Raw genomic sequence first — 23,807 nt, 5'->3', positions numbered from 1 at the left:
AACATTAATACCTTAAATAGTATGTAGTATTTCATGCTAAAAAATGAAAATAGAAGCAATGAAAGATCAAATAGTTGGTTTATTATTTTAAAAAAATATTGTAGAAGTCAGGTCTTTTTCCTTGTAACTGTGTGTGTTAGAGAGGAATGTAGTCTTATTGTTTAGAGGCTCACTGCTCTCTACTCATTTTGGTTCACGTCCAAATTACATAGAAGCTCTGGGTTTGGGGACGAGCCGAACATGGTAAGGTGTTCAGAGTCATATATGACTTGGGGCTCTTTCCTGTGTCTTTTCTTTAACATATACATATAAACAGATGTATGTCTTGAGGCTATTTGCCATTGGCTGTAATCATATAAGCTGATATGTTTGACCAATCACAGATTATTTCTTTGTTCCTTCAGAAACTACAATAGATGAGGTTTGTCGTTTGCTCATTAAGACAAACTGATGTCACTCTCTTTTTGTTTCTGTCTTCTTATTGTACGATAATACATTTTACATTTTTAACCCAGCAGTGTTTTGTGTTTTATTCCATATGTGTGTTTAGTGTTTTCAGACAAAGTCCACGAGATTATTACTCCACTTCTATCAACATTTAACTGGTTAGCTGTATGTTTTAGAATTGATTTGAAAGATTTGATTGCTTACTTTTACAGATGACATTTCAGAGTCTCTGCGTGTAAATATAAAAGGTTTCCAGCTGTTATATATAAAGATATAATTTCATAATAATTAAAATTATATCTCATAATGATATGAAACAAGTCATTTGCATTAAGCTGTAAGTAAACACTGGTCAGCCAATCAGGTGGCTTTAACAATAACTATATAATTTAAACTTGTTGAGCATGTGATCCAGCCCTATCCAATCACATAAATTTACATCTTGTTTTCTACATTAGTGCAGGTAGCACACAAGCTGCTGCTGCTGCTGCTGGCAATGGAAGAGAGACTGTGGTTCATGTTCCTCTCCTCTTTATAGGTCACACAGTCATGTTTTTTTTTATCACTTCAGATGTGTCATTTGACATTTTTATTTCTGAGCTCAACCAGACATTTAAATGAAAATCAATCTATTCTTTTTTAATAAAAATAAACCTCCTGTTTACTTTAAAGTGCCACATTTTGATATATTGAGCTTTAAAATGTTCAAACCCTATAAAAAAAACTGAAAGAACATTACTTTTCTATTTTCATACATTAAATCAGGATTTTTGCTTCTTACTTTGTCCAAAAGACAAGCGGCAGCAGCACATTTCTGAGAGTTTATAGTCTGTCTGAACTGAAGCATTTGATGATAGATGCCTGCATTTTGTTGGGAGGTGGGTTCATGGGCGGGAATTTCAAAATAAAGGCGTGTTTTAAGATGATGATCAATGTTTTCATGTTTTACACCCCTACTAATTAGTGAGGAGCCCACATAGATCCCTAGAAGAGCTATATTGTGTATAATAACCGTCAAAGAAAAATCAAAACAAACTTCCCAATTGTAAATTTACAACTACAAATGATGGCTTACCTTCGCTGTTTGTGTGGTTAAAAGTTTGTCTGATCACATAACATTACTAGTAACAGCTACTCTAATGTGTCTGGATCATTTTTAATCGATTCAAGCCATTTTCTATTTATTTACATGGCATGGGGGATGAATAGCAGTCAGCCTGCAGTCTTCAATGTGAACACACAGTCTTTGTCTCCATCTAGTGATCGAATCGCTGTATTGTGACAGATTTATCTAACCGCGATACTTTCTACAGACCGTGGACTTTCATTAGATGGGCGAACCGTTACACAGCACTGCAGAGTAGAGCAAACTTTTTTACTTCAAAAACATTGATTGTTTTTGACAAAAATCATGCCAGAAGAGAAAAAACACATTTCCACTGCATCAGAAACACTGGAACTTCTGACTAAAGACAGCAGGTCTGCCGAAATCCCCATTGATTCTGAATCAGACTACGATGACCTGATTCAACCTGAACCTGACATCAACGGCAAGGATTGCCTCGTCCAAGACACGTTGATGAAAGAGTAAGTATTCTTTACATTATCAATTACTTATTTATTCCTCGTGTCACATTTAATATAGTGAAAACTCACCATCTTATATTCTGCATTGTGTAATTTCCCTGAACAATTAGCTTGTGTTACATTTCAATCAGGAGAGACAAGTAAATAGAAAGATATTTATTGTAAATATGTAATGAACAAAATCTTAGTAATGACAAAGTCTTTGGTGCTTGAACTCTATGAGGAATCATCTCTGAACGGCTGCATATATATATATATATATATATATATATATATATATATATATATATATATATATATATATATATATATATATATATATATATATATATATATATATATATATATATATAGATCCCCCATGAAGTCCAGACACTGGTGGTGGTGATTGCTAATGAGACTGAAGAGAAGATGGCAGATGGGAATAGACTGCAGATCCTGTAGAGAATGGTGGAGATGGGGAGGTGGTGGTGTGCAGGAACAGCTGTATGACAGGACTGAAGCAAAGGGAGAGAGGCACATTTAAACGAACCGCTACAGGATGATAGGCTAAGGCTGAAGTGGCGTTTTGCTATTGGTTGCTGAGATTGACAGGTGACTAGCAACAATTGGAATAACGCCCTAGACATAGAAATCTAGGTAATAGATGAGCATGCTTGAAGGAGGCAGAAGTTACCAGTTATGCCTGTATGTTTAGAGTATTCTGACTGAACTAAGCTTCATTAGTGACGTTACTTTCACGTCAGAGAGAGAGCGCCATGGTGCGTATGAGACAGATATTAAGTAATGCCATATTATTATGTGTAACTGTGGGCTTTCACTGGAATTTCTATTACTACTCTCAAAAGTTCATTGTTTGGCAACAAAAGTTATGAACTGAAATTTAGACCATTCACAAGACCATTCCAATAACATGCTAACATAATATTTTACATTTTCTGGCGTAATATTCTACACTTTTTACCTCTCACTTTAATCGTTTATTCTGTGTCTAATGTTTAGTGCAGTGAAAACGTACCAACTTATACTGTGTAATGTGTAATTTCCCTGAACAATCTGCTTGTGTAAAGTCTGGGTCCTGTCATAGCAGGTGCTCCGTCAGTTGTTACAGACACCAGCTTTTCAACAGGGATCTTTTTTTCTACAAAGTAGTCCTGAATTGAAAACCATTCAGATCTGTTAATGTCCTTCCTTCTTCCTTCCTCCCTTCTATCCTTCCTCCCTCCCTCCTTTCCTTCCTCCCTTCCATCCTTCCTTCCTCATTTCCTTTCTCCCTCCGTCCTACCTTCCTTCCTTCATTCTTTCCTCCGTCCTTCCTCCTTTCCTACCTTCCTTCCATCCCTCCTTCCTCCTTTCCTTCCTTCTTCCTCCCTTCCATCCTCCCTTCCTTCTTCCTCCCTTCCATCCTTCCTTCCTCCCCCCTCCCTTCCTTCTTTCCTTTCCTCCTTCCTCCTTTCCTTCCTTCTTCCTCCCTTCTTCCTTTCTTCCTTCCATCCTTCCATCCTCCTTTCCTTCCTTCTTCCTCCCTTGCATCCTTCCTTCCTCCCCCCTCCCTTCCTTCTTTCCTTCTTCCTTCTTTCCTTCCTTGACTCGAGGACACCAGGAGGGTTAACTGAAGTTTTCTGACTAAATGAATATGATGAAACAATGTTGCAGAGAAAGTTGAACACAGACTCCTTAAAGCAAATAGAAATGCTCTTTATTGTAACTCATGGTTAATCATTCACGTCACCATTCATCTGTTACATCACCTGAATCCAGATATGAAAAACAACAACAGCAATAATCAAATGGTTCATTCAGTGGTTCAATATGTACAGCAGCAGGGCGACTTCTGACACGCGGGTCACTGTCAACGAGTCTGACCTCTGACCTCTGACCCTCCTGTTGTCCTCGAGTCAAGGAAGGAAAGGAGGAAGAAGGAAGGAAAGGAAGGAGGAAGGGAGAAAGATGGAAGGAAAGGAGGGAGGAAGGAAGGGAGGAAGGAAGGGAGGAAGAAGGAAGGAGGGAAGAAAGGAAGGAATGAAGGAAAGGAGGGAGGGAGGAATGAAAGAAGGTAGGGAGGACGGAGGAAGGAAGGAAGGAAGGAAGAAGGAAAGAAAGGTGGGAGGAAGGGAGGAAGAAGGAAAAGAGGGAGGAAAGAAGGAAGGAAGGGAGGAAGGAGGGAAGGAAGCAAGGAAGGAAAGGAGGGAAGGAAGGGAGGAAAGAAGGAACAGTCAAAACAGACGGGGTCAATTTGACAGGCAAAGACACATCGGTTGAAATCCAGAAAGACTCCTGAGCCAGGAACCCGTAACTGCCTGATTCATTATAAGAATCTAATTAAATAAAGGTTAAATACAAATGTGACATCATCATCATGACATCATGCATGCAGCAGTTTATTTATCCGACGTGTTGACGGCGACTCGCCTCCACGAAGTCGCCCTGCGTGTTAAAACAACTCAATAAAAACAGAATCAAACACTTCAAAATGTACAAAAGAAAGAAAAAAAAACATGGAACAATCTTTGTGTCATCATGGTGTTAGTCGTCACGGCAACCCACTTCCTGTTTCTAACTACACACTACAACAACCAATCAGAACAAAGCGTCAATCCTCTCGGTATTTAAAAAACACAGCGTCAGAATCGTTCCTGAACAAAGGTAGGTAGGAGGATGGGAGGAAAGAAGGAAGGGAGGAAGGAAGGAAAGAAGGACAGAGGAAAGGAGGAAGGGAGGAAGGTAGGGGAAGGGAAGAAGGAAGGAGGGAGGGAGGGAGAAAGGAAAAGAGGAAGGGATGAAGGAAGGGAGGAAGGACAGAGGAAAGGAGGAAGGGAGGAAGGTAGGGGGGAGGAAAGAAGGAAGGGAGGAAAGAAAGAGAGGAGGAGAGAGGAAGAACAGATGGAAGGAAGGAAGGAAGGATGGAAGGGAGGAAGGAAGGATGGAAGGGAGGAAGGAGGAAGAAGGAATGAAGGAAAGAAGGAACATGGAACAATCTTTGTGTCGTCATGGTGTTAGTCGTCACAGCAACCCACTTCCTGTTTCTAACTACACACTACAACAACCAATCAGAACAAAGCGTCAATCCTCTCAGTATTTAAAAAAACATCGTCAGAATCGTTCCTGAACTAAAAAAAAGAAAAGAAGAAAAAAAAAAGGAAATCATCTTAACGTAAAGTGACCAATGCTCACTCACTCTCACTTCTTCATCCAGTTGTTTTTTTGTAGTTTTTTTTTTTTGTTTTCAGTCTTTTTTTTTTTTCTTCCTCCACAGATACAGGAAGCGTGTGGCGAGGCAGACATGGCGGTGAGTGATGCAGTGAGAGTTGAACCCTCACACAGGTCTGAGCTGCTGACTGGAAGATGCTGCGAGTCTCATTTCACTCAAAGATCCAGAAAGAGTAACGACTGTCAGCCTCTCGCAAGTTTTATACAAGATGAAGCATCAGGTCGGATCTTAACCCCTCCTGTTGTCCTCGAGTCAAGGAAGGAAGGAAGGAAGGAAGAAGGAAGGAAGGAAAGGCGGGAGGTAGGAAAGAGGGAATGAAGGAAGGAGGGAAGGAAGGGAGGAAAGGAGGAAGGTAGGGAAGAGAGGAAGGAATGGTGGAAGGAAGAAGGGAAGGTAGGAAAGGAAGAAAGTAAAGAAGGAAGGGAAGGAGGAAGGAAGGGTGGAAGGGAGGAAGAAGGAAGGAAAGGAGGGAGGAAGGAAGGAGGGAAGGAAGGGAGGAAGAAGGAAGGAAGGAAGGAAAGGAGGGAGGAAAGGAAAGAAGGAAGGGAGGAAGGAAGGATGGTAGGAAGAAGTAAGAGAGGGAGGAAAGAAGGAAGGATGTTAGGAAAGAAGGAAGGAAGGTAGGAGGGAGGGAGGAAAGAAGGAAGGAGGGAGGGAGAAAGGAAAAGAGGAAAGAAGGAAGGGAGGAAAGAATGATAGAAGGAGAGAGGAAGGACAGACGGAAGGAAGGAACAGTCAAAACAGACGGGGTCAATTTGACCCGGGAGGACGACAGGAAGGTTAACAAGCTGGATTTCTGTAATAGTTTGTCTTTAATATCTCAACGTGTGAAATGATCGTACACACGTCACCTTTTCATTGTCAGCATTTCAGTTTAGAAAGAACCTGTGTTGGTTTTATTTAGTTAAGGTGTTAAAGTTGTTCTATTGCATTGCAGATGCAGATCTTTAACCTATCTATGGAAATCAGATGTTTGTGATGCTGGTGGATATTAATACTTTACATAATTGATATAATGGGTGCTGAGTTCTTCACAGATATACTGAAGTGTGTTGGTGTTAACGATGAAAACTGTCCCATCAGTTCAGTCGTTGTCCAGTGAGATGAAGTTTTGGGGATTTGAGGTGAAAAATGTCCAGTGATTTCCCTTCATCCCAAACCTCAGAAAAGTCCTTTAGAAATACTCTTGTCCTCTTCGTCACCATCGTCCCTTTTTTGTCCCTGATGGTGAAAATTCTCTTTTCTCAACATTCATGTATTGATAAACGATTTTTACATTTTTTTCATTTAGAATAACAAACATGCCACTTCTCTATGTAGGTTAAAAAATAGCTGCACATCATTTGGTCACTAAGCAACACTAGCTGATGCTAAATGTCTACAACCTGCTTATTGGACAAACCAGAGCTGTGCAGAGACGAGAGTTCAGTCGGTCTGTTCGAAACTGCATACTTTCCTAGTACTCGTACTAACTCTGACGTCATTTGAAGTATGAAGTGTGTTTCAACTGCGTAGTATGCGATTTAGAGTATGTGAGAAGTTCCTGGATGGTTTCATAGACTGTATATAAAATGGACGTAACATCCGTGACGTCACCCATTGGTTTGTGGACTGCTGCTCGGAGGCCAATAGTATCGGATCTGAGCAGCGCCATCTTGAAAATTTCAGGTGCATGCTGGGAAAAATAAAAACAGGGATTCTACTTATATGGGCATCAGGAGGAGCATGAGGCGCCCTCCTGAACCTGGGAACCAATCAACCTGTCAATCACGACGTAGCCACGCCCTAATGCATACCCTGCTTTATCGTCAAATATAAATCAGGGAGGCCAAAATGTCCCAAATGAACATCATACTGCATTGAAGAAGGCTTTAAACTAGCGATTGAGACCATAAACACATTTTGAAAACGTTTACTGAGGTTAGAAATCAAGTGAGAAGTTGGTGAATTCTCCATTGACTTGTATAGAGACGGAAGTCCTTTTGACACCAAAACGGTCGCCCCCTGGTGGCCTTTTGATAGAATGCAGTTTTAAGTTACTTCCGCGTTGGCATCATTTCAGAGGACCGGAGCTCCCCGCCTGGTTTCAACTGCGTAGTATGCGATTTAGAGTATGCGAGAAGTTCCCGGATGGTTTACTAGATTCGCCAGAAATGCAGAGCATGCATCAAGAGCTGACTACTCACACTCACATTACCCAAGATGCAATGTAACTTCTGAAAAAAAAAATATATATACAAACGTCACAGATCACCACCTCAGTGTTTTCAAGTTAGCTACAGCGAGGGTATGTTTGCTTCCTGTTCTCAAAGTAAAAGCACCAATTCTATCGTTATAGTTTTCTTAATAATAAAAGGTAACGGGTGTTTTATTTTGTGAAAATGACCGGAAGTGCGTTACTCGCTACGGCTAACTCCGAATTCGCAGGAACAAAACTTTAAACAGGTGTTATTTGGACAAATTAGCGTCACATTGTGGATCTAAAGGGCTACTTTACTTTCCCGCCTAAAAAGGTTAGAAATGTGGATAAAGTGGTATATTTACAGAGTTAGAGCTAAAATTAAATCAGCTACAGCCTGCTGATTTCAGCTCGGGTAGGAAGGAAATGCATTGTGGGTTATCGTGTAGTTTACTACAGTGTAAACAGCTTACTATCTGGACGTTTAGTGTGTAGTATAGAAGTATGTAGTATGCGGTTTCGAACACAGCCTGTGTCTCTGCTCTCGCTCATAAGGTTGTTCTTCTACACTGCAAAAAAATCTCTCAGAGGTGAGTGTCTCTGTGTGTGCAGGAGTTTCTAGATCAAACAGGGCAGTGACGTTTGCTGAACACAAAGAAGAAACAAGGAGGAGACAGTTTGATCATCAATCAGCAGAGCCAAAAGTAAATCTGTCTGTGTGTTGTTCCATCATAGTACTGCAAGGCTGAAACCTTTTATCTTCATTATCCATCATTTTCTTACAGTGTATAAAATGCTGATAATCATCCCTGAAACTCAAGCGAACATATTCAGATGTTGAGTTTACTATCATCTATCAAAACTGGAAAACTAGAAAATATGAAAATCTGAGAAGCTGCTACCACACAGTTTTTTTTTTGGCATTTTGGCTTAAAAAAATATGAGTTAAACGATAAATCAGTTATCAAAATTGTTGCCAATCAATTGTTGTTGTCAATCAACTAATTGAATCATTTCAGCTCTACAGTACTACTATGTATAGTGGGGCCCAACAACTATCCGTTTGGTCCCTGTCTAGTTTTATTCTGACCAATGACGGACAGTGTGGGAAAAATAACTAACCACTACAAGTTTTCTTAAATTAATATCATTGAATGTTTCTTTGGGTCGCCTCTAATCTCTCACATGCATTATTCTCAAACATCAGCCTGAAAGATCAAACTGTCTCCTTGTTTTTCTTTTTCCGTGCTGGGACAGAAACGCTGTCACTGTGACATCATAGCTGGCTAAGCCAATAGGAACAGTGCTTTTGAAAGGTCGCTAAAAAGGACTTTTTCTTGCAAAATCAGCAAGTTGATAATCAATCAGCAGATATGAATCTGTATTGAAACCTGACTCAGAGTCAAGCAGGAATGTTGGTTTAATGCCCGACTGCAGCTGAAAGCTAAAAAATAAATTATTTACTTCAGTCGCTCAGTTTGAATAAATCCAGTGTGATGAAAATAGATTTCTTTCTCTAAACTCACAGAAGGTCTCATCTGTAATGTATAATCTACTGTATGGATAACTTTAAATGCTCAAACTAGTCGGTTTAATGTTTCACCTTCTGTAATCCAGAGAGATTCGAGTCGGATCGATGTCAGAATTAACTTCATCTCCCAGAATGCAACAGTTACAACCAAACAACTGAGCTTCACATGTCAAGAGAAGATAAACTTTCAGGTTCCTGCAAAGTCTGAACCTCCACATGCAGAGACAGATTCTTCAATCCAAATATCTGTTTCATGTGACTCTGAAATCTGTTTCCAGAGTTAATTTGGCAGATTCGGAGCAGATGGAAACTTCAGCAGGACTTATCTGACTAGTTCCTGTTAGTCTTTTGGACAGATGACAAAGCTGATATTAAAGGATGAAAGCCACACTTGGGCCATAAATAACACAAATGGTTATTATTAGTTTTGTTTGAATGTCTTCTTCCAAATGTGTCCCTGCTTGTTAGAAGATCTTTAATATTGATTATTTGCTCAGTAGTTTAGGCATTAATGATTTTCTGCAGACATTTAGAGACTGAAGCTGATTTTCTGTGCAGTTGTTTTGCAGCTCTGCTTTAAATCTGGTGGAGTTAGTGTGTGCAGCGCAAATCTAAAATCACTCCAAACATGAAACATGAAACCTGAAACCTGCATTATCCACAAACGTCCACTGATGGTCTGACTAACAGTGACCTGCTGTCTGATGGTGGCGCTGCTGATCATGGCGGTTTTGGTTCAGAGTCTCTGCGGTTTCAGGATCCTGCAGTGATCCGGGAAGAGCAGGGGATTGTGGGAGTTGTAGTCCCAGCAGCGTCAGAAGAGACACACCTTCTTCTTCAGGTTGTTCCTCTTCCAGAGAGAGAGGCTGTCGAACTCCTCGATGGACATCCCGAAAACACTGAAGAACTCCTCCTGGGAGAGGTGTCTCTGGAGGGAGAAGACAGCGACAGAAGCAAAACAGAGACATTCAGGATCAGAGGGGTAAAACTGACTATTGGCACTTTTCCACTACACAGTTCCAGCACGACTCGACTCTGTTTTTTCTGCGTCTCCATCAGGGATAGTACCTGGTACTTTTTTAGTATCTGCTCTGCCGAGGTTCCAAGCGAGCCGAACCAATACTAAAATGTGACGTCAACAGACTGCCGGCCACTGATTGGTCAGAGATTCACTTGAATAGTCATGAGCATGACGTAGTGAGAAGTAAAGACGGAAGAAAGGAAAATAAGACAAGAAGGAAGGAAGGAAGGAAGGAAAAGAAGACAGGAAGGACTGAGGGAAGGGAGGAAGGAAGGAAGGAAGGAAAAGAAGACAGGAAGGAAGGACGGAAGGAATGACAGGCGAATGGAAGGAAGGAAGGAAGGAAGGAAGGAAAAGAAGAGAGGAAGGACAGAGGGAAGGGAGGAAGGAAGGAAGGAAGGAAAAGAAGACAGGAAGGAAGGACGGAAGGAATGACAGTCGAATGGAAGGAAGGAAGGAAGGAAGGAAGGAAGGAAGGAAAAGAAGACAGGAAGGACGCTATAATGCAGCAGTAAGACGGTTCGGTACACAGAGAGAAGGACCAGTAACAGGCTCTCAGCTTTACCTCCAGCCTGGTCCGGTCCACACCTGGAGGCAGTTTGCTTCGTCCTCTGTGAGTCACCACCATCGTCTCATATGGGAAGATCTGCACAGATCAATAATCAACAGCCATCACATATCAGGCGGAAGATTATTATAAAATAACACATTAAAAAAGAAGCTGACACCACTTCAGTGACTGGTGGAGCAAAATAAAAATCAGTTGAATCAATCAAAATAATCAGTGTTTATTTTGATAATATACGACGGGCCATACTAAGAGGGAAATTTTTTTTTTTAAATACAATTTTGGAAATTACGAGAATAAAGTCATAATATTTAAGACTTTATTTTCGTAATGTTATGACTTTATTCTCGTAATATTATGACTTTATTCTCGCAATATTACGACTTTATTCTCGCAATATTACGACTTTATTATCGTAATATTACGACTTTATTCTCATAATGTTATGACTTTATTATCGTAATGTTATGACTTTATTCTCGCAATATTACGACTTTATTATCGTAATGTTACGACTTTATTCTCATAATTTCCAAAAAATAAAAAATAAAAAAATTTCTCTTAGTCCGGCCCTAATACTCCGTCGTAATAATCAGGTAATAGTTTAAGTCGTTTTCTTTCATTATCATCTCCTCCAACGTGCTTTTCTTTGTGTCGTATCATTTATAACTGAATATATTTGAGTTTTGTGCTGTTAGTTTGGAAAAAATAAAAGCTTCAAAAAATGTACACAAATTTGACATTTTATAGACAAAACAACCAATCAGCTTATTAATTGATAATGAGAATAATCGCTGGTTGCAGCCCTGGTAACCTCTTCATAGAACTAAAGTGCTGATTAATAGATTCATTGATTAATTGATTAATTCCTCTTCCTCTTGGTCTGTGGCTGCTGTTACCTTCAGATCCAACATGCTGGGCAGAGAGTTTCCTCTGTCCATCCTCAAGTCTCCATTCTGACCAACAAAAAACACAGATGTTATTACATCATCACAAACATCAACCGCTGCTTGTTGCTCATCACTTATTTATGAAATCATGAAGTTTTTAAAGACCATCAGCACGTACCTGAACACCTGCAGGGAGAGAGAGAACAAAGGAAATATTACAACCAAAACAACAGTCAACTGTTTACTGTGTGTGAGTTCATGTGCAGCTCTGCAACTAAATCAGATTTTCTTCAGCTTCATTTGTCAGAAAATAATGATTAAAATAATATTATAAATGTCACAAATATATTAAGACTATCCTGCTAACAAATATTTCAGTTCCCTCTTGTTTATTTAATTTGTCTTCTATCTATTTTATCTTTATTTGTTAATCTAGCTCTATTTTTCTCATTTTTATTTCTTGTATAGGGGAGAACGAGGTTGGTTGTCACATTCATCAGATCTCGGTCTCTAGAGGGTGCTGTTAAAAAGTTTTGGTACTAAAAGTTTCAGAGTTTAGGTGACATGTTACTTCAGAGATCATTTCTGGAGTAAACTGCTTGACATGGAGATGAGAGAATGTTTAGTTTTTCATGTGAAAATGTAAATATTTAACTCTTCAGTGTTTCTCTTCTGGGCTTTTAAACAAAGAGTTTACAATAAAACAATTATTACCATTAAAAACTATGAAGAGAGAGCGATAGTTAGGGAGGTTTTTTCTTAGCTACACAAAAACAGATGTTTGGTAACTTTGCTGGTAGCAAAAAATCCCAGTTGGGGAAGTTTGTCACATGTTGGTATATACATATATGGTGTCATATATCTAGTTCTTTCTTTCTTTCTTTCTTTCTTTCTTTCTTTCTTTCTTTCTTTCTTTCTTTCTTTCTTTCTTTCTTTCTTTCTTTCTTTCTTTCTTTTAAGATAACAAAATGAGCAGGAACTTTATCAGGAAGACAAACAAGGGTCAGACTCCTCCAGATGTGAAGCTCAGAGCAGTCAGAGAGGTGAAAATGAACAAAATTGTCATATAAGGACAAAAAAGACACTTAACAGAATGATTGTTCCTGTGTATGTTCTCTTGGTGCAGGAGATGTTAGGTTGGTGTATTTCAATTAAACTAAACATTTTAAACATTTTTTAAAGACATTTTTTATTTTTCCCCATTAAAATAACACAGGGACTACCAACCTCCATGATGTCTTACTACCAACCCCATAGTGTGTGACAACCATCCCCATCGTGGGGTTGGTTGTCACAAGTGCACAATACATATTAGATGGCTCATATCTTTATAACAGAATCAGCTGAAGGAGAGTAAGACCTCTCTATTCCTACCTGACACTTTAGACTTTCATTACAAATTAAAAGGGAATTTATTCAATTTACGGTTTATGAGGAATTCAAAGGAAAGTAAAAAGTGTGACTACCAACCCTGTTCTCCCCTACATTAATCTAAAACTGATTTACTGATTACATTTGTTTTATCAGCTTATCAACTGTATCATGATGTGATGAATGAATGAATTGATCAGTTTGTACCTGCAGGACTTTTCTCAGACGAGCTGAACTCTGCTGACTGCAGCTGGAAACAAACAGGAACACGTTGATCAGCGTCTGAATGAAACTCTACTGTGATTGGTCGGTTCTGTTCAGCAGTACTCACCCTGGACAGGCCCGTCTTAGAGGATGCTGGGAAATATACCGACCTGGAGGCGTTGGACCCTGGAGGAGAGAGGAGAGAAGAAGACATGAAACCAGTTAAAGATAATAACATCAGTCTGAGTTAGTCATAGGAGGAAGGAAGGAAGGAGGGAAGGAAGGAGGGAAGGAAGGATGGAAGGAAAGGAGGGAAGACATGAACCAGTAACCAGTTAAACATAATATCAGAGTGTGAAGCTTCTATTGAGCTTCAGCAGTGTGTGTGTTTGTGTGTGTGTGTGTGGTTGTGCGTCTCTGTGTGTGTGTACCTGTGTGTGTACCAGTGTGTATTTGTGTGTGTGTACCAGTGTGTGTGTGTGTGTTTATGTGTGTGTGTGTGTGTGTGTGTGTGTGTGTGTACCAGTGTGTGTGTGTGTGTGTGTGTGTGTGTGTGTGTGTACCAGTGTGTTTGTGTGTGTGTGTGTGTGTGTGTGTGTGTGTGTGTGTGTGTGTGTGTGTGTGTGTGTGTGTGTGTGTGTGTGTGTACCAGTGTGTAGGCTGCGGTCCGGTAGCGATCTGGTTTTCCTCCTCAGAGGAGTTGCAGACTTTCCCAGCTCTTCCTTCAGGATGATTTTTCCCAGATTAGACTGAATCTAAGAGACACAGAGAGAAAGAAATGAAGATTTTATAATGAACTAAAACATCCAGATGATTTAATATGAAGCAAAACAAACTAATGAAGCTGTAAACACCATCAAAATTAAAGATTATAGAACATTTACACTGAATAACTCATTTCAACACCAGGTTTTTGCATAGACTGTATATATAATGGACGTAACATCCGTGACGTCACCCATTGGTTTGTGGACTGCTGCTCGGAGGCCAATAGTATCGGATCTGAGCAGCGCCATCTTGAAAATGTCAGGTGCATGCTGGGAAAAATAAAAACAGGGATTCTACTTATATGGGCATCAGGAGGAGCATGAGGCGCCCTCCTGAACCTGTGAACCAATCAACCTGTCAATCACCACGTAGCCACGCCCTAATGCATACCCTGCTTTATCGTCACATATAAAATCAGGGAGGCCAAAATGTCCCAAATGAACATCATACTGCATTGAAGAAGGCTTTAAACTAGCGATTGAGACCATAAACACATTTTGAAAACGTTTACTGAGGTTAGAAATCAAGTGAGAAGTTGGTGAATTCTCCATTGACTTGTATAGAGACGGAAGTCCTTTTGACACCAAAACGGTCGCCCCCTGGTGGCCTTTTGATAGAATGCAGTTTTAAGTTACTTCCGCGTTGGCCTCATTTCAGAGGAACGGAGCTCCCCGCCTGGGTTTTTGATATTTCCTGAGTCTCTCACCTTGTTGAGTTCTTGTGTCTGAAGTGCTCTCAGCCCCCAAATTTCATCGTCCAGCTCTCCGTCCTCCTCCTCTTCATCCTTCTGAGTCCTCTTCCTCAACTCCTTCTCTAGAGGAAGAGAGGAAACACAAGGAAAAGAAAGAAAATGAGAAGTAAGTGAAAGCAAAGGTATGTGTGTGTGTGTGTGTGTGTGTGTGTGTGTGTGTGTGTGTGTGTGTGTGTGTGTGTGTGTGTGTGTGTGTGTGTGTGTGTGTGTGTGTGTTTGGGTCGTACCAATCACGGCCAGAGAGGGGGGGCAGGGCCAGTACTCTGTCTCTATCTTGGAGGGCAGGTTGGGGTCCGGAGGCTGAGCTGCCGGGAACTTTGACGACTCGATGATCAAATCCTCGATGTGTTTCCCCTGAGGCAGCTGAGACAACACATCTGGACACACACACACACACACACACACACACACACACACACACACACACACACACACACACACACACACACACACACACACACACATTAAAGCTGATTAAATGCAGTGAGATCATGTCTGAGGGTTTAACTGCTGACCGACATTGAGATCTGATCTTTACAACAAGACGGTTTAAACACTGATCGGCTCCCTGCAAATTGACCCCGTCTGTTTTGACTGTTCCTGCTTTCCTCCCTTCCTTCCTTCCTCCCTTCCTTCCTTCCGTCTGTCCTTCGTCCCTACCTTCTTTCCTTCCTTCTTTCCTCTGTCCTTCTTTCCTTCCTACCTTCCTTCTTTCCTCTGTCCTTCTTTCCTTCATTCCTCCCTTCCTCTTTTCCTTTCTCCCTCCCTCCCTCCTTCCTTCTTTCCTCCCTCCCTCCTACCTTCCTTCATTCCTTCTTTCCTCCATCCTTCCGTCCTTCCTTCTTTCCTTTCCTCCCTCCTTTCCTTCCTTCCTCCCTTCCCTCCTTTCCTTCCTTCTTCCTCCCTTCCTTCCTTCCTCCCTCCTTCCTTCCCTCCTTCGTTCCTCCCTCCCTCCCTTCCTACTTCCTCCCTCCTTCCGTCCTTCCGTCCTTCCTTCCTTCCTTCCTTCCTTCCTTCCTTCCTTCCCTCCTTCCTTCCTTCTTTCTCCCTTCCTTCCTTTACTCAAGGACAACCGGAGGGTCAAATGTGTGTGTGTAGTTTTAATGTCAGTAACGTACCTTGTTTATAGATGGGAGGCTTCTTATAGATGTTGGAGCCATTTTCTGAAAGACAGAAAAGAGCAACAATGAAAATATTCAAAACAAAGTAACAAAACATCAATGTAAACATTCTCCATTACAAGTACTGCAGTATTATGAGTGATGTAGTATGCAGTACTACAGTAACAGTACTGCAGTATTATGAGCGATGTAGTATGCAGTATTACAGTAAAAGTACTGCAGTATTATGAGCGATGTAGTATGCAGTATTACAGTAAAAGTACTGCAGTATTATGAGTGATGTAGTATGCAGTATTACAGTAAAAGTACTGCAGTATTATGAGCGATGTAGTATGCAGTATTACAGTAAAAGTACTGCAGTATTATGAGTGATGTAGTATGCAGTATTACAGTAAAAGTACTGCAGTATTATGAGCGATGTAGTATGCAGTATTACAGTAAAAGTACTGCAGTATTATGAGTGATGTAGTATGCAGTATTACAGTAAAAGTACTGCAGTATTATGAGCGATGTAGTATGCAGTATTACAGTAAAAGTACTGCAGTATTATAAGTGATGTAGTATGCAGTATTACAGTAAAAGTACTTGTTTTAATGTTACCTGGTCTGTGGAAGTGATGCATGCTGATCTTGGTACCAGGGTTCTGGTTCAGTGCGTTGGGTGTGTTGGGTGTTGGAGGTGTGTGTGCGCTGTGGGTTCTGCTGGTCTGGATGGTGGAACCAGGGGAGGAACCTCCAGGTGACCGGCTCTCCAGCCATTCCCTGGCCTCCTTGGAGAGGTTCTGGAGACGCAGAGGAAACAAAGGCAGGAGAGATGCATTAATTAATGCTCTTTTAAGACATTGAAAGTGTAACATGTGACCACTAGATGGCAGCAAATAATCAGTCACGCTCCCTCTGTGTGTGTTCTTATCTGAGCTTCTCTGCTCTTTGTTTTGGTGGCTGGCTCGTCTCCAAATCTATGTGAGCGTGCATGTTAGTGCATGTGAGTGTGCATGTGAGTGTGCCTGTGAGCGTGCTGGGTTAATCTTTAATATGGCGGCCCGATCACAAACTTCTATCATATTACAGCTAAACAGTTCAGTAAAACAGGTTTTGAGGCAGAAATAGACGATGCAGGAGCAGAATCTGGATCCGTATTTGATTAACTCTGCCTAGTTTGACAGGTTGATCTGAGTTTAATGAGTTGCCTGTTAACTACGAGTAAACTATGAGCACATCAGTGTTTTGTGTTGGTCTGAGATGCTGCTGCTCCTGTAGAGCAGGGCTGGAGATCACAGCTCTAGACTGATACCTAGTGGCTGAATGTTGTACTGCACCTTAGAGAGAGTCTTACCTCTGGGGAGAGAGGAGGAGAGATGGAGCGAGGAGACAGAGACCTCTGGAGGAGACAAAAACAAAAACAGGTCAAATGTTTAAACATAAATGGAGGCAGAGAAAAAGACAGAAGATCCTGATGAACACAACATGTTTTATTTCCCCTTTTAAGGTCCATTAAAGGCTGGTGAAGTCAGTCCAACAACTTCAGAAACACACAGCTGCCACATGAGAGAGAGAACCAGACATAATTATTTTCACTGAATGTCAGACAATGAAATTCTTGCTGCTTTTGCACAAACAGGGATAAATAAAATAAATGTATTAACATCTATAGCTGCAGACCTGATGAGCTAGAACACATGAAACATTTTACCTTTTGTTAATGATGTTAATGATGTTAATCATGGTACTATTACACTTTTTTTTGTCCCTTTTGTCTTTTAGCTTCAATGAAAAGAAGATACAGTCATTTGTTTTTGGGTCTAAATAGTCCCAGATGATAAATATGTAGCCTATATTGTGTAAATGTAGTTTTAATGCTTGATAGTGTAGAAATGTGTATATGTGGACTTTAAGTAGTTTTTTGTGTCTAAATAGTAAATAAAAGCTTAATAGTCGCAGTTAAGGATGAAAAATGTGTATATATACATGATCAGGCCTTCAGTTATAAACGATTATAAGTTATTAATAAAGGGTTAAATGTTTCACACATATGACTTTACAGTTTGTTATCTGCAGGGTTAGGGTTAGACGCACAAACAAATCTGATCTCTTTGTCTCCGGTTCTTCTTGTTATCGCTTTATCCCTGAGACGCCAACACACACACACACACACACAAACACACACACACACACACACACACACACACACACACACACACACACACACACACACACACACACACACACACACACACACACACACACACACACAGTCTCTGGCCTCAGCTGGTAACGAGCTGTCCAGCCTCTAAACAGCTGATTGATGTCTGGTGTCCAACCAGACGCAGAGTTAACCAACCGATAAACTAACCGCCGCTCACACTGACTGGTTCACTAACAACCCTAACTATGCCTTTAGTCTGAGCCGAGATAAACATCCAGCAGCCACAATATGAGAGAAACATCTAACAGAGGAACCAGAGGATTTAAATGCTCCTTTAGGACTTATAGGAAACGTTATTATGTCTTAAACCAGCAGTCAGGAGTTAAAATGATCATTAAGAGTGTTTATCTGTCTGTAATGATTCCTCCTGTTCATACTGACCATTAGAAGATGCAAGGAAGGTAGGAGGGAGGGAGGGGGGAAGGAAGGGAGGAAGGAAAGGAAGGAAGGAAGGAGGGAAGGAAAGAAGCAGGGAAGGAGGAAGGAATGAAAAAAGAGGGATGGGGAAAGAAAGAAGGAAGGGAGGAAAGTGAGAGGAAGGAAAGAAATAGAGAAGGAGGGATGGAGGAAGGACAGACGGAAGGAAGGAAGGAAGGAAGGAAAGGAAGGAAGGACAGAGGAAAGAAGGAAGGAAGGACAAAGGAAAGAAGGAAGGGAGGAAGGAAAGGAAGGAGGGAAGGAAAGAAGGAGGGAGGGAGGAAGGACAGACGAAAGGAAGGAAGGAAGGAAGGATAGGAAGGAAGGAAGGAAGGAAGGAAGGAAGGAAGGAAGGAAGGAAGAAAGGAAGGGAGGGAGGAAAGAAGGAACAGTCAAAACAGAAGGGGTCAATTTGACCCGGGAGGACGACACAAAGGTTAAATATATAAAAAGTGAACTTCAAGTATACTGCCTCAGTTTTAGTATAAAATAAGTATACTCGTAGTACACTTGAATAAACTACTTTTTGCTAAGGGTGACTTGAATCTTGAGTCTTGAGCATCATTTTAAGTGTTCCAGTAGAGACATGAATAGTGTGTATCAGCGTGTCACCTCCAGAGGACTGTAGCAGTAGTGCGGCTGGTAGATCATCAGGTCGGGTCTCTCTATATCCAGGATGGCTTTATCTGTGGGTAGTGCTGCCAGGTCCTTATAGCCGATAACTCCATCCTCCACTCTGGCCTGAAGGGGGGGAGGGGGGGGGGGGGGGATTAGAGCCCGAAGATTAATCTGAAGGGTAACTTGATCTGAGTGTGTGTGTGTGTGTGTGTGTGTGTGTGTGTGTGTGTGTCTCACCACGATGGCGGCTGCAGGGGATCCCGGGACGCTGGACGCTCTCAGAGATAACACACTACCTGGAGACGTCTGATGCAGCTGCTGCTCACACACACACACACACACACACACACACACACACACACACACACACACACACACACACACACACACACACACACACAGACAGACAGACAGACACACACAGGCAGACACACACACACACACACACACACACACACACACACACAGACAGACACACACACACCAATATTAATCCAACACATACAAACATTAAGACATTTTAAACAGTGATTTTATTAAACTCTTAAACAGATGAGTGAAAATCATAATTACCTTTGGCATCATCCTGACTGCTGATTGGTCAGTTCCTGAGACACAAACACACAAACACACAACATGCTGTTGTAAATGAAATCAAACTACAGTGTATTTAAATGTTCTTATATTAATAATGACTTCATTTAAAACATGTAAATGTTTCCTGGTCTCCATGGTTACCAGAGTAAATGTAATATTTAGAACAATAGTATTCCATTACCTTTATTTAATATAAAAGTTATAATGTAAGATCATGCCAAACTAGTTGATATGGTGTTTTATTGACAATTTACTGTTTTTAAGCAAGTTGAATTATTTGGTACAAAGTTTTTTATGGTTACACCACTTAGACATTTTTGCCATAATCCTCAAATATATTCTCTCAAAATGGATTAAAAGCAGAAATTTGATGCTGGGTCCACAAAAAAACAATGTGTGCAAGTTATTCATACGTTTATTTCAGGTGGGGAGTTCTGGTCCTCTGCAATGAGGCCAACGCGGAAGTAACTTAAAACTGCATTCTATCTAAAGGCCACCAGGGGCGACCGTTTTGGTGTCAAAAGGACTTCCGTCTCTATACAAGTCAATGGAGAATTCACCAACTTCTCACTTGATTTCTAACCTCAGTAAACGTTTTCAAAATGTGTTTATGGTCTCAATCGCTAGTTTAAAGCCTTCTTCAATGCAGTATGATGTTCATTTGGGACATTTTGGCCTCCCTGATTTTATATGTGACAATAAAGCAGGGTATGCATTAGGGCGTGGCTACGTCGTGATTGACAGGTTGATTGGTTCACAGGTTCAGGAGGGCGCCTCATGCTCCTCCTGATGCCCATATAAGTAGAATCCCTGTTTTTATTTTTCCCAGCATGCACCTGAAATTTTCAAGATGGCGCTGCTCAGATCCGATACTATTGGCCTCCGAGCAGCAGTCCACAAACCAATGGGTGACGTCACAGATGTTACGTCCATTTCTTATATACAGTCTATGGTTTATTTTCACATTTTAACCCTTTAAATTTGACTCAATGATACATATACATATACAGTATATATATATATATGCTATGATAAACACATGCAGGACCTGTCTCTGAGTCTACAGAAGATCTTCTCTAAATGATGTGATGAGTGTTGTTCTTCAGAGATGACAGTGTGTGTGTGTGTGTGTGTGTGTGTGTGTGTGTGTGTGTGTGTGTGTGTGTGTGTGTGTGTGAATCTCAGACAGTCACACAGCTGTTATTCATCGCTCTGCTGCAGCTGCTGCTTTGCTTTGTGTGTCGGACCGACGGACACAAAGAGATTATTCCAGAGTCCGCTGCTTTGTTACAGGCCTGGGTCACCTGCGGTCAGTGAAAGTCACTGCTCACTGAATACTGTGTGTGTGTGTAGGTGTGTGTGAGTGTGTGTGTGTGTGTGTGTGTGTTACCTCAGGGAGAATAAGGGATCATGTCTGGTCGTCTTCAGGCTCTTCGGCCCGATCAGAACCTGAAACACAAACACAGATAGAGTTTCACTGTGAACTTAAAAAGCTGCAAATTATTTTACAGCTAATAACTTTTTACCTTTGAATATTTTATTCCCCTACTTTAGTTTTTTACTTAGATCAGCAGAAAATACTTGAAACCAAAGGAGATGATAACTGTATATTCTATTAAACATCTGCTAAAAATGCATCTTTTTAATTATTCATGACATTTAGCTCCTGTATCATTTTGTCTCTTGTGTGCATTAAGTTAATTTGAGCTTTTAATTGGAGCACAAGTCAAGATATTGCAATCATAATAACTCCATAGTAAAAATAACTACTAAAATGTATTGATCGTAAACAACTGAGCATGAAAACCAAACAAACACATCAGCCAGTTTTGAGTCCATTAATTTAGAAATAATCATTAGTTTCGGCCTTAAATATAAAATAATTTATCATTCAATGCCCTTTATCTCACGACTGACTCAGTTAACCCTCCTGTTGTCCTCGAGTCAAGGAAGGAAGGAAGGAAGGAAGGAAGGAATGATGGAAGGAAGGAAGGAAGGAAGGACAGAAGGAAGGAAGGAAAGAAGGAAGGAAGGATGGACGGAAGGAAGGAAGAAGGAAGAAAAGGAGGGACAGAGGAAGGAAGGGAGGAAAGGAAAGAAGGAAGGGAGGAAGGATGGAAGGAAGGGAGGGAGGAAAGGAAGGAAGGAGGGAAGGAAGGAAGGAAGGAAGGAAGGAAGGAGGAAGGATGGACGGAAGGAAGGAAGAAGAAAAAAAAGGAGGGAGGGAGGAAGGAAGGGAGGAAAGGAAAGAATGAAGGGAGGAAGGATGGAAGGAAGGGAGGGAGGAAAGGAAGGAAGGCGGGAAGGAAGGAAGGACGGAAGGAAGGAAGAAGGAAGAAAAGGAGGGAGAGAGGAAGGAAGGGAGGAAAGGAAAGAAGGAAGGGAGGAAGGATGGAAGGAAGGGAGGGAGGAAAGGAAGGAAGGAAGGAAGGAAGGAAGGAAGGAAGGAAGGAAGGAAGGAGGAAAGGAAGGACAGACGGAAGGAAGGAAAGAGGATGGAAGGAAGGAAGGAAGGAAAGGAAGGAGGGAAGGAAGGACAAACGGAAGGAAGGAAGGGAGGAAGGAAGGAAGGAAGGAAGGGAGGAAAGAAGGAACAGTCAAAACAGACGGGGTCAATTTGACCCGGGAGGACGAAACAAAGGTTAAAAGACATGAACACTATGAGACTCTCTGCTTCCATCTGTCATAATTGAAGACCAGCAGCAGCCAATCAGAAATCAGTATTCAGGCCTTTAAATCTCTGCACAGAACAATGTGATGAAAACATCTTCAGATCCGTTCAGCTTGTTTCTGTCAGCAGAGTTTCACAGGTTCTGCTCACTGGACACATTCAGTTCAGACTGAGCTTCACAGTATTGATCTGATCTGTGCTGCTGGAGTCTCATGTCACTCAATATTCATGTTTACATATGAAGAGACTCTGACTGTCATTTAGTCCAGACATTTATACTACTGCAGTATTACAGTAAAAGTACTACTACAGGTAAAGTACAAGTACCTCAATCTGTACTACAGTAAACTACAAGTACCTCAATCTGTACTACAGTAAAGTAAAAATACCTCAAACTGTACTACAGTAAAGTACAAGTACCTCAAACTGTACTACAGTAAAGTACAAGTACCTCAAACTGTACTGCAGTAAAGTACAAGTACCTCAGTACAATACTTGAGTCCCTTTCAGACACAAAGGGTTAATAAACCAGTCGTCTTCCTTCATCAGTAGATTCCAGCAGAGATCTCAGTTGGTCTCTGAGGAGAGATCAGTTACTATCTAATGGCTCCTGATGGTCAATAATCTGATCAATAAAGAGCTGGACTCAGGTTTGAGCTCCTCCTTAGGATCAGAGCAGAGAAGACGTTTCTGCTCAGAGACGCTTTAACTTATTAAAAGGAACAAATGTGGGATTATTTCTCCTGTTCATTATATCTGTTAACAGTCAGTATGAACAGGAGGAACAGCTGAAGACATGACTGATAAACTTCAGATGTGTTTTCAGTGGGTTACACCAATGGACCCTTGGGTTGCATCCATAGACTGTATTTAAGAAATGGACGTAACATCCGTGACGTCACCCATTGGTTTGTGGACTGCTGCTCGGAGGCCAATAGTATCGGATCTGAGCAGCGCCATCTTGAAAATTTCAGGTGCATGCTGGGAAAAATAAAAACAGGGATTCTACTTATATGGGCATCAGGAGGAGCATGAGGCGCCCTCCTGAACCTGTGAACTAATCAACCTGTCAATCACCACGTAGCCACGCCCTAATGCATACCCTGCTTTATCGTCACATATAAAATCAGGGAGGCCAAAATGTCCCAAATGAACATCATACTGCATTGAAGAAGGCTTTAAACTAGCGATTGAGACCATAAACACATTTTGAAAACGTTTACTGAGGTTAGAAATCAAGTGAGAAGTTGGTGAATTCTCCATTGACTTGTATAGAGACGGAAGTCCTTTTGACACCAAAACGGTCGCCCCCTGGTGGCCTTTTGATAGAATGCAGTTTTAAGTTACTTCCGCGTTGGCCTCATTTCAGAGGACCAGAACTCCCTGCCTGGTTTGCATCACATTACTTGTTGAGTTGTTGAGGAGAACGAGTAGCAGACAGGTGAGGCTGCTGTTCATCTGTCAGAGTGGATTTAAACTATAGAGCTGATCGATTATCACGATAATTTTGACCGACTACCTCGATATCGATATCACAACAATACTGTAGGTGTAGGAGCCAAAATATGTTTTGTTTATGTTTATATTTGCTTGGGCTGCACGTATTGCGTCACATGCATTGATTGATACATGGGTGTGGTTTCCCCTTAT

At 41.1% G+C, this 23,807-nt stretch overlaps 2 protein-coding genes across 2 annotated transcripts in view; one reads left to right on the top strand and one right to left on the bottom strand.

Annotated features, from left to right (window-relative positions):
* Positions 1–23,807, top strand: part of LOC133979436 (uncharacterized) — a 1,726,912-nt gene that overhangs the window by 1,069,984 nt on the left and 633,121 nt on the right. The window lies entirely within an intron of this gene.
* The window catches only part of LOC133978649 (dematin-like), a 28,857-nt gene continuing 12,250 nt past the window's right edge, over positions 7,201–23,807 (bottom strand). Inside the window, exons 2-17 of the mRNA XM_062416943.1 lie at positions 20,877–20,935; positions 19,463–19,497; positions 19,127–19,207; positions 18,884–19,012; positions 16,985–17,029; positions 16,250–16,430; positions 15,647–15,691; positions 14,756–14,905; positions 14,484–14,590; positions 13,659–13,764; positions 13,137–13,195; positions 13,013–13,055; positions 11,613–11,620; positions 11,444–11,500; positions 10,542–10,622; positions 7,201–9,883 (exon numbers count right to left, since the gene is read on the bottom strand). Of these exons, the coding sequence (XP_062272927.1) occupies positions 9,770–9,883; positions 10,542–10,622; positions 11,444–11,500; positions 11,613–11,620; positions 13,013–13,055; positions 13,137–13,195; positions 13,659–13,764; positions 14,484–14,590; positions 14,756–14,905; positions 15,647–15,691; positions 16,250–16,430; positions 16,985–17,029; positions 18,884–19,012; positions 19,127–19,207; positions 19,463–19,474 (1,218 nt within the window). The 5' untranslated portion in view covers positions 19,475–19,497; positions 20,877–20,935 and the 3' untranslated portion in view covers positions 7,201–9,769. The remainder of the gene's footprint in view (positions 9,884–10,541; positions 10,623–11,443; positions 11,501–11,612; positions 11,621–13,012; positions 13,056–13,136; positions 13,196–13,658; positions 13,765–14,483; positions 14,591–14,755; positions 14,906–15,646; positions 15,692–16,249; positions 16,431–16,984; positions 17,030–18,883; positions 19,013–19,126; positions 19,208–19,462; positions 19,498–20,876; positions 20,936–23,807) is intronic.

The sequence above is a fragment of the Scomber scombrus genome, chromosome 4, assembly GCF_963691925.1.
Source record: "Scomber scombrus chromosome 4, fScoSco1.1, whole genome shotgun sequence".
In the NCBI taxonomy this organism is placed as follows: Eukaryota; Metazoa; Chordata; class Actinopteri; order Scombriformes; family Scombridae; genus Scomber; species Scomber scombrus.
Note: the sequence above shows the minus strand (reverse complement) of the source record. Positions and strands in the feature narration are given on the sequence as shown.